A 16800-nucleotide genomic window follows, 5' to 3' on the forward strand; every position below is an offset into this window, starting at 1 on the left:
ATGTGTCCTGGGTCTTTTGTTAGGCGGGAGATAAACACAGAAGATACTGGAGAAAGCCAGTCGTAGGATAAGACCTGGTGGCGGACCGTGATTCAATGAAGCCAGGCACTGAGATCGACTGAGAATCGGTGAATATGAATTTTGACACGATGGGAAGAGTTGAACTCCAACTTGTCCATATTTGTCCTTTGGAAGGACAAACCAAGGTAGAACATACAAGGTAAATGGTAGGACACTGAGGAGTGCAGTAGAACAGAGGGATCTGGGAATACAGATATATAATTCCCTAAAAGTGGCATCACAGGTTGATAGGGTCGTAAAGAGAGTTTTTGGTACATTGGCCTTTATAAATCAAGGTATTGAGTATAAGAGTTGGAATGTTATGGTGAGGTTGTATAAGATATTGGTGAAGCTGAATTTGGTCACCTAATTTCAGGAAGGATATTAATAAGGTTGAAAGAGTGCAGAGAAGGTTTACAAGGAAGTTGCCAGGACTTGAGAAACTGAGTTACAGAGAAAGGTTGAATAGGTTAGGACTTTATTCCCTGGAGCGTAGAATAATGAGGGGAGATTTGATAGAAGTATATAAAATTATGATGGGTATGGATAGAGTAAATGCAAGCAGGCTTTTTCCACTGAGGCTAGGGGAGAAAAAAACCAGAGGACATGGGTTAAGGGTGAAGGGGGAGAAGTTTAAAGGGAACATTGAGGGGGGGGCTTCTTCATACAGAGAGTGGTGGGAGTGTGGAATGAGCTGCAAGATGAAGTGGTAAATGCAGGCTCACTTTAAACATTTAAGAAAAACTTGGACAGGTACATGGATGAGCGGAGTATGGAGGGATATGGGCCAGGTGCAGGTCAGTGGGACTAGGCAGAAAAATGGTTCGGCACAGCCAAGAAGGGCCAAAGGGCCTGTTTCTGTGCTGTAAGGTTCTATGGTTCTATTTGACGGTCCAATTATAATGGGCTGTTTTAGTTCTTTTTTCTTTCTTTTCTTTACTAACCCTTAAGTTAAGATTCATAAAATAATTCCTTTAATCATATGCAGTGTGCTGTCTATTGTTTCTTGGCACAGAATTGTAAAAGGGTAGCAAATTACAAGGCATCCACACAAACCGGGGTTTGGGGTGGGAGAGCTGTCTCAATTTCATACAGGCAAGGAAACTAGTGGGGTTTCAATTGTGGGGGTATTATCCCAGATTGATTCTGTTGGATACTGTGTGATTGCCCTGAGCGTTGATCCAGTGGGTTGTGTGTTTAAGCCTGTGTTAAACTATTGTCTGGTAAAGTGATAAAGATGCCTGGTTATGGATACAGCAGGGGTCAGCATATAGCCTCATGAGATGGAATAGCTACGGATTTGTCTAAGATAGAGGGGGTGGCCACATGGCCAAGGCCCCTGCACTCATTCCTTGGGTTCTGTGGGTACTATCAGAGGTTTGTGAAGGACTACTCTAAAGAGGGTCACCCTTTAAATCAGCTTCTGTGTGGTTACAGTCCCTTGGGGAAGAAAGGAAAGAGAACAAAAGGGGGGGATGGTAAAGACTATATTAGCCCTTCAGAGCCTTTTGGAGCAAGATGGGATGTGAAATGTGAAGAGGTTTTTCAGTTGCTGAAGGAGCTGCTGATAAAAGCGCCTGTGCTGGTATTTGCAGACCTCCGGTTGCCGTAAGTATTGCATACAGTTGCCAGCAGACAGAGCTTAGGGGTGTTCTGATTCAGGATCAGGGCATGGGGTTGAAACTTGTCGCTTTCATCAGGCGAAGTCTGTCACCCTCTGAGCAAAGCTACCCCACGCACCCAATTGGAGTTCCTGGCATTAAAATGGGCTGTGGTGGATAAGCTGTGACTACCCCTATGGTGTCAAGTTTGAGGTGAGGACAGGCAACAACCCACTAACTCATATCCTGACCTCGGCAAAAAAGGATTCCACAGGCCATCGGTGGTTGGCGGCGTAGTCTGCCTATGATTTCAGCCTGGAGTGCCAGCCGGGAAGCTAGAACATTGATACCGATGTGTTATCCTAACGGGCAAATGAAGGGCTGGACAGGGACGGAGAGTGAGAGAGTGTTCCTGCCCCTGAAGTCAAAGCCAGTTTCCCATCATGGGAAAGGCAGAGGAAAGTCAGGTAGAACATTTAGGAGCTTTTGATGGTACCATTCCACAAGCTTATTGCAACCTGGCTGCTCTGAAGACAAGGCAATTGCCAGAATTGTGTCCCGGGGAAGTACCATCACTGTTCAGCACGATGACCCTTGCATTGGTATTGTTTGGTCAGTGGTTGCAAAAGGGGACCTGGCCCAAGTGGGCAAGATGAAACACGCTGTGGTATCTCTACTACTGAGAGAGTGGCCCAGATGGGAGTTGTGGAACCAGATCCTATACCAGGTCACATTGCCTCCAGACCATCCTCGGCGTCACCAGCTGGTTCTGCCTGAGAAGTATCAGAGGATTGTGTTGAAGTCACTTCATGGTGATTCCGGTCATTTGGGGGTTGACAAGACCCATGGATCGCTCAGAGACCGGTTCTACTGGCCCTGAATGGAGTCAAAGAGTACTGCAAGTCATGCATTTGATGTATACGGAGGAAGACGCTGCCTTGGAGGGCCACTCTGTTATCCTACTTGCAGAGTGCGGGGACACTTGTTCTTGTGTGAATGGATTTCCTATCAATGATGCCAGCACCAGATATACGCAAGCTTCCTTGCCAACGATCAGAAGGTGTCCACTGTGGCCAATGTGTTATGGGAGAAGTACTTCATTTACTATGGCATCCTTGGGTGGATACATAGTGATCAGGGATGGAATTTCGAGAGTAGGCTCATACATGAGTTACTGAGCATGCTTGGAGTCAAGAAGTTGAAGAACACGCTTTATCACCCACAGGGTGGTCCCCAGCCCAAGAGGTTCAATTGGACCTTGCTAGACATGCTCGGAACCTTAGAGATCTGTAAAAAGAACAAGTGCAGCCAACATATTGGACATCTGCTCGACTGATACAACTATACTCAGAATGAAGCTACCAGGTACCATATTAACTGATGTTTGGGTACGGAGCGAGGTTGCCCATTGACCTCTGTTTTGGGACTGGCAGGGAAGATCTACAGCAGAAGATTTATCTGAATTATGTGGCTGATATGAGAAGGGAGCTGCAAAAGGCTTATGAACTAGCTGAAGTTTTGGCTAGCAAGCAGAATCAAGGAAATAAGAGGAGGTAAGATCAAAAGGTTAGGTTCTCCCACCTAATGCTTGGAGAGTGAGTCCTCGTAAAGAATTTGGGGCATCCACACAAACTGGGGTTTGGTGTGGGAGAGCTGTCACAGTCTCATGGGTTTGGCAGGACCGGAGAGTGTCTTCCCTAGGCTTACACAGCCAAGGAAACTAGCAGGGTTCACTTGTAATCCAATCCAAAGAACAGTAACTTTCTGATGAAACAGTATCACAATTACCAGGACTGAAGGGCTTGGGCAATAAGGAGAGACTGGATAGTCTAGGACGTTCTCTCTGAAGTGTAGTGAGATTATAGAGGTATATAAGGCAGTGTATCCAGAACTTCGCACCAAACTCATTGACCAAATGGAACAAGCTTTCAAAGCAAATACAGCCACAACCATGGAGGAGAGGTGGCAATTCATTTGCGACACCATCTATAACACTACCATGTCATCCCTTGGGAGGAAAGAGAGGAAACGCCAAGATTGGTTTGAATCTCACCTGTCTGAGATGGAACCTGTCATCAATGCCAAGGGAGAAGCTCTGACCAACTACAAAAGAGACTCATCAGAGAAGAATCTCACTGCACTGAGAATGGTGAGAAACAACGCTCCAAGGACGGCTAGATGCTGCGCTATCGACTACTGGCAGGACCTGTGCCAGAACATCCAGACCTGTGCCGACAGTGGCAACGTGCAAGGCGTGTATGAGGGGATGAAGGGAGCCTTCGGGCCCACCGCTAGCAAGATTGCTGCGCTGAAGCCCAAGGACAGTGAAGTCATCAAAGACCGTGCCAGGCAGATGGAGAGGTGGGCCGAGCACTACCAGAACCTGCTCCACTGAGAACATGGTCACTGAGTCAACCCTGCCCTACCTGTCATGAAAGAACTGGACCTACCCCCAACAGAGGAAGAACTCAGCAAGGCCATCGACTCACTTGCTCACGGCAGGGCAACAGGCAAAGACAGCATCCCTGCAGAAGTGATCCAGTGCGGGAAACCAGTGCTCCTAAGCCACCTTCACGAGTTGGGAGGAGGAATCAGTTCCCCAAGACATGCGAGATGCAAACATCATCACATTGTTCAAGAATAAGGGAGACCGCAACGACTGTCTTAATCACAGAGGCATATTCCTGCTCAACACCACTGGCAAGGCGTTTGCCCGAGTGGTTCTGCAGCGACTGCAGACACATCTACCCTGAGTCCCAGTGTGGCTTCAGAGCAGAGAGATTCACCATCGACATGATCTTCTCACTCAGGCAGCTTCTGGAGAAGAGCCAGGAACAGAGGCAGCCCTTGTACGTTGCCTTTATCAATCTGACCAAGGCTTTCGAGCTGGTTACCAGCAGAGGCCTCTTCGCACTCCTGAAGAAGATTGGATGCCCATCAAAGCTGCTGAATCTCAGTGTCTCTTTCCATGACGGCATACAGGGGACGGTACAGTTCAATGGATCATCCTCAGAGCCCTTCCCCATCCAAAGCGGAGTGAAGCAGGGTTACATCCTTGCCTGACGCTCTTTGGGATCTTCTGTTGTACGCTTTTAGGACACCTGATGATGGAACATACCTGCACACTAGGTCTGACAGTAAGCTCTTCACCCTTGCACACCTCAAGACCAAAGTGCGTCAGGTCCTTATCCGGGAGATACTCTTTGCTGATGATGCCGCAGAAGGACCTCTTTACTCCTATACTCAATTCCTCTTGTTATAAAGGCCAGCATGCCATTAGCTTTCTTCACTGCCTGCTGTACCTGCATGCTTGCTTTCATTGACTGATGTACAAGAACACCTAGACCTCGTTGTACTTCCCCTTTTCCTAACTTGACTCCATTTAGATTGGAATCTGCCTTCCTGTTCTTGCCACCATTGTCTTGCTGGAAAATAAGTCTTCTCCCAAGTCACGGTTCTCTTGCAGACTGCATCAGGTTTTTCACCAGGATTTTCCTGTTCTTTGCAGCATCATTTTACCCTCTACCTTCACACACCTCCCAGAGCTTACTGCAGTGAAGTATCCCCACAGCATGATGCCTACCATGCTTCATGGTAGGGATGGTGTATTTTTGATGACGTTGAGTGTTTGGCTTAAGCCAAACGTAGTGTTAAGTCTGACAGCCAAAACACCCAATTTTGATTTCATCAGACCATAGAATGTTCTTCCAGTTGACTTCCAAGTCTCCCACATGCCTTCTGGCAAATTCTGGCCGCGATTTCATGTGAATTTATTTCAACAGTGGCTTTCTCTTTGCCAGTCGCCCATAAAGCTGGTTCAGGTGAAGCACCCAGGTAACAGTTGTATGTGCAGTCTCTCCCGTCTCAGCCACTGAAGCTTGTAACTCCTCCAGATGTTGTCATAGGTCTCTTGGTGGCCTTCCTCGCTATTCCCCTCTTGCACAGTCACTCAGTTTTCAAGGATGGCCTGCTCCAGGCAGATTTACAGCTGTTCATATTCTTTCCATTACTTGATGATTGACTTAATTGTACTCCGAGGGATATTCAGTGACTTGGAAATTTTCCTGCATCCGTCTCCTGAGTTGTGCTTTTCAATAATCTTTTCATGGAGTTGCTTGGAGTGATCTTTTGTCTTTATGGTGTAGTTTTTGCCAGGATACTGACGCACCAGCATTTGGACCTTCCAGATACAGGTGTATTTTTACTACATCAATTGAAACACCTTGACTGCACACAGGTCTCCAAAAACAGATCTCTGTTTAACTAATTATGTGACTTCTAAAACCAATTGTCTACACCAGTGATTATTTGGTGTATCATATTAAAGGCGGGGGGGTGAATAATTATGCAATCAATTATTTTGTGTTTTGTATTTGTAATTAATTTAGGTCAGTTTATAGAGATTTGTATTCGCTTTGACATGAAAGAGTCTTTTTCTGTTGATCAGTGTCAAAAATAGCCAAATTAAATCCACTGTGAGTCAGTGTTGTAAAACAATAAAATATGAAAATTTCCCAGGGGGTGAATATTTTTTTATAGGTATTGTATATCACAGCACTGTACAATGTCCAGAAAGGCATCTCGCGTGCAAAGTGGCAATTCTAGACCAAATTTGAGTCACTAAAGGACACTCGACAGCTGTGGCAGGGCTTGAATGCTATTCCCTCCTACAAAGTAAGACCCAGTGACATAGGTGACAGCAAGGCTTCACTCTCAGATGAGCTCAATGCCTTTTACGCTTGCTTTGACCTTCAAAACATGGTGACACCTTCACAAACTTACACAGCCCCCAACGATCCTGTGATTTCAGTCTCTGAGGCTGATGGGAGAGCATCCTTCAGGAGAATGGACCCAGAGAAAACATCCAGACCATATGGTGTACCTGGTCATGTACTAAAGGCCTGTGCTGATTAACTGGCTGGAACGTTGTCCGGTATCCTTAACCTCCTCCTTTGGCAGTCTGAGGTATCCATCTGCTTCAAGCAAGCTTCAGTTATACCAGTGCCTCGGAAGAACATATTAACCTGCCTCAATGGCTATTGTCCAGTAGTACTTACATCCACAGTGAGAGGATGGTGATGAAACATCAACTCCTGCCTGAGAAGTGGCTTGGACCCACTTCACTTTGCCTACTGTCACAGTAAGTCCAAAGCAGATGCCATCGCATTGGTTCTTCACTCTACCCTGGAACATCTGGACAGCAAAGATGCATTTATCAGAGTGCTCTTCTTTGACCACAGTTTGGCATTCAATACTACCATCCTCTTATACTTAATCAATAAGTTTCAAGACCCAGCCCAAATACCTCCTTGTGCAACTGCATCTTCAATTTCCTCACTTATAGAACCCAATCATTTCGAGTTAGCAACATCTCCTCCACAATCTCCATCAGCACAGGTGCACCATAAGGCTGTGTACTTAGCCCCCTTCTCTACGCACTTTATACTTTTGACTGTGAGGCTAAGTACCGCTCAATGTTTGCTGATGACACCAGTCGCTGGCCAAAGTAAAGATGGTGAGGAATCAGCATACAGGAGGGAGATTGAAAATCTGGCTGAATGGTTCCACAACAACAACCTCTTACTCAATGTCAGCAAGACCAAGGAACTGATTATTGACTTCAGCAGTAGGAAACCAGAGGTCAATGAACCAGTCCTCATCGATGGATCAGAGGTGGAGCAGGTCAACAACTTCAAATTTCTCGGTGTTATCATTTCAGAGGATCTGTCCTAGACCCTATAAGTAAGGGCAATTACAAAGAAAGCATGACAGTGCCTCTACTTCCTTAGGATTTTGTGAAGAATTGGCATGCCATCAATAGATGTGTGCTGGAGAGTACTACTGCCTACTTCACAGCCTGGTTTGGAAACACCAATACCCTTGAATTGGAATGAGCTATCAGAGAAAGTGGTAGAGGTTGATAGAACATTGAAAAGACAGATGGAAAACCTGAGTGCACACATAAAATGCTGGGTGAGCACTCAGCACATCAGGCAGCAACTATAGAAATGAATAAACAGTCGGCGTTTCAGCTGAGACCGTTCATTGGGACTGGAAAGGAAGGGGGAAGACACCAGAATGAAAAGGTAGGAAGGGAGGACACGCTAGATGGTGATATGTTTAAGCCAGGTGGGTGGGAAAGGAAAAGAACTGGAGAAGAAGGAACCTGATAGAAAATAAGAGTGGACCATGGGAGAAAGGGAAGAAGGAGGGGCACTGATGGGAGGTGATAGGCAGGTGAGGAGAAGAGGCCAGAATGGGGAATAGAAGAAGAGGGGAGAGGGGGTGGGGAAAGTTGCCAGGAGAAATCGATGTTTACACCATCAGGTTGAAGGCTACCCAGATGGAATATGAGGTGTATTTTCTCCACACTGTGAGTGGTTTCATCGTGACAGAAGAGGAGGTCATGGACTGAGATTTTGGAAGGGGAATGGGGATAGGAATTAAAATAGTTAGCCACTAGGAAATATTGCTTTTGGTGGACGGAGCAGAGATGTTTGGTGAAGTGATCCCCCAATTAGTCCGTGAGCCAGGACCCCAAACTTGGGCCACCTGTACCATCTGGGAGGAATAATTCTTATAGTGATTTTTGACAAGGTATACACCCCTGGTGCTAGAAAATATGTGATAGCATTGCAGCGGTGGTGGCTTTCACACCGTGGGTTGAGGACAACGTTCCAGAGAGGAGTGGGATGATCAAATCATTCTCAGACCATGTGAACGACATGGCCAGTAACTGGAACCATCAGAAGCTGAACAATCTGCTGCAAAGTCCACTCTTAGCTGAGCTGATAACCCTGTGGGCAGACTTTCTGGAACACCTCCGTCACAACAATGGAGAGCTGTCCGCATTCTGGATATCATACATTGACATGGTAGAGAACGTAGTACTTGGGCTACTGCACACCTCTTGTGAGGGGGACTGGGAGTTGCACCTCCATGCTATAAAAACATGATCCCATGGTACTTTGTCTATGATAAGATAAATTATGCCAGGTACCTGTCCGCTTACTTACTGTGCTCAGATGATCAACCTCCCAGAGAAGAATCCTTCCGTGTATGGGGCCTTCAAGACAGGCCAATTCTCAGTGCAGCTGTCAAATAACAACCCCTTTGGGCAGATCCCGGTGGACCAGGCTATCGAAGCCACAGTGAACAAAGACACACAGACTCCTGGAGGCACATCACGGTTCAGCCTGAATGCTGGGGCTATCGAGCGTTACTACATAACAGCTGAGCACCGCAGTGCATTCCTGGGACAGTTAAAGGAGATGGTACAAGGCAGCAAATCAGAGCTTTGTCATGTAGAGCTACAATGGCCAGGAATCCAGAAAGATGAGGAAGCAGCTTCAGCAGTGGTTATCCTCATACATGAATGGGTCAACCCACTTGCAGAGAAGCAGGACCTCATTAGCGTCTCTATGGCAAAGGCAGCCCCCAAGGACATTGCCTCCGACCTGATGAAGGCATATGAGATTGGTGAGCAATGCTATGCAACCTTCAAGATGAGAGACTAGAGGAAGACCCACCAGCAAAGAAATTCCATGACCCAATGAAAACCAACAAGCTGAAAACGTTCAGTGATATGTGTAAGAAGAGAGAAGTGAAATCAAATGGGCGGGCGATCATCTTGAAAGCAGACAGGACTTTGTTTGGACGCATCATAGTGATGGCACAAGGGCGCAGTCTATGTATGGAAGATATCCTTTCTCATCCCCTTGGACCATTGCCCTGGGCCCTGTCCACACCAGAAGGATTGCTGAGAAAGATGAATAAAGCTACTTTAGCCACAACCTTGCAGAAAAATATAGCAGTAGAAGAGCAACTCCCAGGAAACTCTGCTACAGTGGTTAATGGAATGAACTTGATCCAAAGAGTGAAAGGTGATCAAGTTACTTTCAGAGATGTTGCCATGACAATTCTGGGCACGGCTCTGAGGGAAGGCAGTCAGAGTAGCAGAATAGATGTTGTGTTCGACACATACAAGGAGAACTCTACTGAGAATAGTGAGAGATCTCTACGGGGTGAAGGACACATAAAGCTACCACTTGTGCAATGCTGTCACATATTTTCTAACTCTAGAGATGTGTACCTTGCCAAAAATCACTATTAGCATCATTCCCCTCAGATGGGAGCGACCAACCCTACTGGCTCACGGACTAAATTTATGTCGGGTTTCACCATTTTAGAGGAGGCTGCATCAGGAGCACCAGATACAATGGACAGCCCCAACAGATTTGCAGATAAAGTATTGCTGCTCCCAGAAGGACTGTTTGGAGCACTAAATGGAGATCAGAGAGGAGATAGTTGGGCAAATGTAGCATTTCTGTTGCTTGCATGGTGAGACCCAATGTAAATCAGGATGTACCTTCACTCCATCCACCAAAAACAAAATTTCCCAGTGATGCACCATTTTAATTCTGATTCCCTTTCCTGTTCCAACATGTCCTCTTCTTTTGCCATCAGGCTCAACACCTCATAATCCATCTAGATAGCCTCCACCATGGTGGTATGAACATGTATTTCTCCTTCCGATATATTTTTCTCTTTTCTGCTTGTTCTTTCCTCTTCTATTCCCCACTGTGGCCTCTTATCTCTTTTCTTCTCAGATTTATCATCTCCCCCATTGCTCCTCCTCCTTCCCTTTCTCCAATGGTCCACTCTCCTCTTCTATCAGAATCCTTCTCCAGCCCTTTACCATCCACCTGGCTTCAGCCATCATCTTCTAGCTGGCCTCCTTCCCCTTGGCCCACCTTTGTGTTCTGGCATCGTCCCCCTTCCATTTCAGTCCTGAAGAAGGGTCTCGGCCTGAAAAGTTGACTGTTTATTCATTTCCACCGATGCTGCCTGATCTGCTGAGTTCCTCCAGCATCGTGTGTGTGTTGATCTGGATTTCCAGCATCTATATGATCTCCTGTGTTTACATGGTAATGTTTCCTTTGGCACTTTAAGGACTGTGTTGTTTCAGCTGAACAAGCCGCTATAAATTAGAAGTGAAAAATCCTATTGCAATTGCTCTCCTTACCCCTCATCATTCAGATTTAGAAATGCATAACTGTTGCTCTTGAGAGAAAATTAAATGCAATTTTGATAGTGTCTTTAGGTGTTTGTCCCAGCAGCAAATATTAAAACTGACCATCTTGACTTCGTCAAATGTCTTGCAGGTGTTTCTGAGTACAAGAAGGGGTGCCTGGGTATTGAATCGTGTGGCTGAAAGCGGTTACCCTGCAGACTTGATCTTTACCCGTCGCATTAATGGCCTATTAATTTCATTTCTACCTGAGCTGCTAATTCGGCGATCCATAAACAAACGATTTGATCATGGAAATTATGGTTTGCAACCTAGCCACAGGTCTGTAATATAGAAACAAAGTAACATAGAAAATAGGTGCAGGAGTAGGCCATTCGGCCCTTCGAGCCTGCACCGCCATTCAGTATGATCATGGCTGATCATCCAACTCAGAACCCTGTACCTGCCTTTTCTCCATACCCCCGTTCCCCTTAGCCACAAGGGTCATATCTAACTCCCTCTTAAATATAGCCAATGAACTGGCCTCAACTGTTTTCTGTGGCAGAGAATTCCACAAATTCACCACTCTCTGTGTGAAGAAGTTTCTCCTCATCTTGGTCCTAAAAGGCTTCCCTTTTATCCTTAAACTGTGACCCCTTGTTCTGGACTTCCCCAACATCGGGAACAATCTTCCTGCATCTAGCCTGTCCAATCCCTTTAGAATTTTATACGTTTCAATAAGATCCCCCCTCAGTCTTCTAAATTCCAGTGAGTATAAGCCCAGTCGATCCAGTCTTTCTTCATATGAAAGTCCTGCCATCCCAGGAATCAATCTGGTGAACCTTCTCTGTACTCCCTCTATGGCAAGAATGTCTTTCCTCAGATTAGGGGACCAAAACTGCACACAAAACTCCAGGTGTGGTCTCACCAAGGCCTTGTACATACCATTCGCCTTTTTCACTGCCTGCTGTACCTGCATGCCCACTTTCAATGACTGGTGTACAATGACACCCAGGTCTCGTTGCACCTCCCCTTTTCCTAATCGGTCACCATTCAGATAATAATCTGTTTTCCTTTTCATGCCACCAAAGTGGATAACCTCACATTTATCCACATTAAATTGCATCTGCCATGAATTTGCCCACTCACCTAACCTATCCAAGTCACCCTGCATCCTCTTAGCATCCTCCTCACAGCTAAAACTGCCGCCCAGCTTCGTGTCAACCGCAAACTTGGAGATGCTGCATTTAATTCCCCCATCTAAATCATTAATATATATTGTAAACAACTGGGGTCCCAGCACTGAGTCACTAGTCACTAGACACAAGTCACCAGTCAATAGTCACTGCCTGCCATTCTGAAAAGGTCCCGTTTATTCCCACCCTTTGCTTCCTGCCTTCCAACCAATTCTCTATCCACATCAATACCATATCCCCAATACCATATGCTTTAAGTTTGCACACTAATCTCCTGTGTTAGACTTTGTCAAAAGCCTTTTGAAAATCTAAATATATCACATCCACTGGCTCTCCCCATCCACTCTACTAGTTACATCCTCAAAAAATTCTATAAGATTCATCAGACATGATTTTCCTTTCACAAATCCATGCTGACTTTGTCCGATGATTTCACCTCTTTCCAAACGTGCTGTTATCACATCTTTGATAACCGACTCTAGCATTTTCCCCACCACCAATGTCAGACTAACCGGTCTATAATTCCCAGGTTTCTCTCTCCCTCCTTTTTTAAAAAGTGGGGTTACATTAGCCACCCTCCAATCCTCAGGAACTAATCCAGAATCTAAAGAGTTTTGAAAAATTATCACTAATGCATCCACTATTTCTTGGGCTACTTCCTTAACCACTCTGGAATGCAGACCATCTGGCCCTGGGGACTTATCTGCCTTTAATCCCTTCAATTTACCTAACACTGCTTCCCTACTAACATGTATTTCCCTCAGTTCCTCCATCTCACTAGACCTTCGGTCTCCTACTATTTCCGGAAGATTAGTTACGTCCTCCTTATTGAAGACAGAACCAAGATAATTATTCAGTTGATCTCCCATGTCCTTGTTCCCCATGATCAATTTACCTGTTTCTGACTGTAAGGGACCTACATTTGTCTTAACCAATCTTTTTCTTTTTACATATCTATAAAAGCTTTTACAGTCAGTTTTTATGTTCCCTGCCAGCTTTCTCTCATAATCTTTTTTCCCTTTCCTAATTAAGCCCTTTGTCCTCCTATGCTGGACTCTGATTTTTTTCCATTCCTCAGCTGTGCTGCTTTTTCTGGCTAATTTGTATGTTTCTTCTTTGGACTTATTACTATCCCTAATTTCCCTTGTCAGCCATGGGTGCACTACCTTCCCTGGTTTATTTTTTTGCCAAACTGGGATGAACAATTGTTGTAGTTCATCCATGCGATCTTTAAATGCTTGCCATTACATATCCACTGTCAATCCTTTAAGTATCATTTGCCAGTCTATCTTAGCTAATTCACGTCTCATACCTTCAAATTTACCCTTCTTTAAGTTCAGAACCTTTGTTTCTGAATTAACTATGTCACTCTCCATCTTAATGAAGAATTCCACCATATTATGGTCACTCTTACCCAAGGGGCCTCACATGACAAGATTGCTAACTAACCCTTCCTCATTGCTCAATACCCAATCTAGAATGGCCTGCTCTCTAGTTGGTTCCTCAACATGTTGGTTCAGAAAACCATCCCGCATACATTCCAAGAAATCCCCTTCCTCAGCACCCTTACCAATTTGGTTCACCCAATCTATGTGTAGATTGAAGTCACCCATTATAACTGCATGTAATACCAGCATCCTGTCATTGACCTGAAAGATTAACTCTATTTTTAACAATGAGTTGACAGAATCCTAAACACGTTTATCTGTGACCAGCTCATTCTGACATTTGTCTTCTTCATTAGTTATTACTCTACACCATTCATTAAGGCAACTTTGTTCCATGCTGGGAAGACTGACCCTGATCCTGAATTGTCTTCAAGAACCAAGGATCAATGGAACATTGAGTGATGACCAATCCAATCAATACTCTGACATATACTTATTTTCTATGCCATAGGCACCCAGGCCACTTTTTCCTCTTCCCCATATAAATCACTGCTGTGCATTTAAGTGTCATCTTTCATTTTGATTCTGATCAGCTAGTTAAACAGAATCTCAACTCATTTTCTTTATTGGTCAAACACTCATGTGACTTTGTGTACATAGTTACCAATGTAAATGTTTTTATTCAGTTAGGGCTATCTTTTATCAGATAAATGCTGCAGTTGAGTTTTGCACTCATTGCCGAAATAATTATTCTTTATTGCTTTATGAAAGTGCTTTGTAAGAGTGTACAATCTAATTATTTCATCAATCAACTGAATTAATTCTTAAATATTAATGCTCTCAAACTGATGGAGATGGAATTTTATCTTTCTTTTCAGTGTTTTCAGCCAACATCCAACAGTTAATGACGATTTGCCAAATCGCATTTTATCTGGACGTGTTCTTGTGAAACCTAACATGAAGCAGTTAACTGAATCAGCAGCCATCTTTGAAGATGGCACCATGGAAGATATTGATGCTGTTATTTTTGCAACAGGATACAGTTTTGCTTTCCCATTTCTGAATGAGTCTGTCATCAAAGTTAACAGAAACCATGCTGTTCTTTATAAGAATGTCTTTCCACCTCATCTGGAGCAGCCGACTCTAGCCATCATTGGCCTTGTCCAGCCATTGGGAGCCATTATGCCAATATCTGAAATGCAGGCTCGTTGGGCCACAAGGGTTTTTAAAGGTATGCAGGCAGTGCAGACCTTTCTGAAAAAAGCGATAACCTGCACTGTGTGAATTTTCCATTGATAACGTAGCTTGGTTGTTGACATGATATCATTTTGGGGATTTCTTATTGATAATCTGCCACTCCTCAGATGGCCTCTTAAATTATTAGGTGTGGTTGCTATAAGAACTATGAAACTATCATCTTAAAAGATTATTTATCAGCTCTCTGGGAGAAATTATTTCTCCCCTTGTTTGGGGAGACTGCATGTGAAAAAAGTGTTACACAGTGAGAAGGCAAGGAAAAATGAAGTAAACAAAGAGAATAAATATTAATACAGTAACTACCAGGGATTTAATCAAGGATTCTGGTCTAAACCGTTCATCACCTTGGCCATGACAATACCAAGTTGACTTTTATATGATTTACTTCAGGTAATTTAAATATGTTCAATTATTATTAAATTTGTGATTTCTGTTTTTTATTTGCTCAAAATTATTGATTACTTTGTAATATTTTAATAATTCATGGATGGTTAAACACATTCACAGACACCCAAGGTGAAATTGGAATTGGTTTATTATTGTCAGTTGTACGAAGGTACAGAGGAATGGCCATCTTACATACTGTTTACACGGACCAGATCATTGCACAGTGCTTTGAGCTTGTACAAGGCAGTTCAGTGATGATCATCCTGTAGCCTTGTGGTGGCTGCAAGAGAATGGGAGTGACAAGAGGTGCAGTAGGACCTCATTGGCTGCCAAAGCCATTCTGTCAGCAGTTAGCCACTTGTGGAACTCAAGACTACTCTGTATATTTAGGGCAACAAATCCCTAATAAATTTAGCACTGTACCATATTTAAGTCATTCACTGAAGTAAACCCCATTGTCTTAATCTGTTTCTTTTAGGGTTGGTGAAACTACCTTCTGTTAACAACATGATGGCAGACATTTTGGAGAAGAAGGAAAATATGGCCAAAAGGTATGACACAACAAAGAGTTATACACAATTGACTGCAGAGAAATGGGCTACGGTTGGCCCTCCTTGTCTGCAGGTTCTGCATCTGCGGATTTAACCATAAGTTAAAACCCAGAAGTTCTCTCTCCAGCACTCATTGTTTGAGCATGTACAGACTATTTTTTCTTGTCATTTTCCCTAAACAACACAGTATAACAACTATTTACATACATTTACATTGTATTAAGTATTATAAGTAATCTAGAGATGATTTAAAAGTACAGGCAGTCCCCAGGTTATGAACGAGTTCTGTTCCTGAGACAGTCTTTAAGTCGGATTTGAAGTCAGGACAGGTACATCCGGTATTATGTAGCTTCAGTCAGTAAATGTTTGTCTTAGTGTATAGTATATATTTTACCTTTCTATGCATATAAAACTCATAAGAAACATACGTATTTCAATAATTAAACCACTGCATTGCTTAGTAATAATTGTAGCTTTCATCAGGGCAGGGCCTTTCAAATGCTCCATTAAGATTGTTCCAATCGTTGACCGACTGTAGCCTAACGCTTTTCCAATGACTGATGGTGTTTCACCTCTTTCCGATCGCCTTATTACTTCCACTTTATTTTCAATCGTGATCATGATTATTTTCATGAACGGAAACCCTGCAGATTCAGAGCTCTGCCGCTGGGTCCTAAAGACCACTGCACTAATACAGGTTAAATAAAGTCCTGTGTTCCCCTGGGTCCTAAAGGTCACCACATTCAGACAGGTTAAATAATGGACTTCAGCATCTGCATTTTTTGGTATCTGTGGGGGGTCCCAGAACCAATCCCCCGTGGATAAGGAGGGCCAACTGTATTTCATTTAGCAGAATTACCAGTGGCATATATTTTTCATCCATAGGGTGGTCAGTATATTGGATTGAACTGCCAAAGGAAGTGGTTAAGGCAGGTACATTGACAACATTCAAGAGGCTTTAGGACAGGTACATGGATAAAAACGGTTTAGAGAAATACGGGATAAATGCAGGCAAATGGGATACACTCAGATAATCATGTTAGTCAGCATGAACCAGGGCCTTGCTCTGAGACAATATAGCTTTACAACCCTTTCATAATATTCTTCATTTTCATTGAATCATTGAATAGTTACAGAAAAAGGCCATTTGGCCTACTGTGTCCATGCTAGTTCTCTATCAGAGCTACTCTTTATTCTAATTGGAACAGCTTCCCACTATCCACTCTGTCTCAAACCCTTGTCATTTTATGATTTTTTATTATGTTTTTATGCTTCTTACCCCTTCTCATCTCCTCACCTGCCTGTCACTTTCCTCCCTTTCTCTCATGGTTCACTCTCCTCTCCTACCAG

At 43.9% G+C, this 16800-nt stretch overlaps 1 protein-coding gene across 5 annotated transcripts in view; it reads left to right on the forward strand.

Annotated features, from left to right (window-relative positions):
* The window catches only part of fmo5 (flavin containing dimethylaniline monoxygenase 5), a 67425-nt gene that overhangs the window by 46825 nt on the left and 3800 nt on the right, over positions 1-16800 (forward strand). For all 5 annotated transcript variants that reach the window (XM_059984785.1, XM_059984786.1, XM_059984783.1 and 2 more), the window contains exons 6-8: positions 10826-11013; positions 14134-14486; positions 15378-15450. In XM_059984785.1, the coding sequence (XP_059840768.1) occupies positions 10826-11013; positions 14134-14486; positions 15378-15450 (614 nt within the window). The remainder of the gene's footprint in view (positions 1-10825; positions 11014-14133; positions 14487-15377; positions 15451-16800) is intronic.

Source organism: Hypanus sabinus, chromosome 11, assembly GCF_030144855.1.
Source record: "Hypanus sabinus isolate sHypSab1 chromosome 11, sHypSab1.hap1, whole genome shotgun sequence".
NCBI lineage: Eukaryota > Metazoa > Chordata > Chondrichthyes > Myliobatiformes > Dasyatidae > Hypanus > Hypanus sabinus.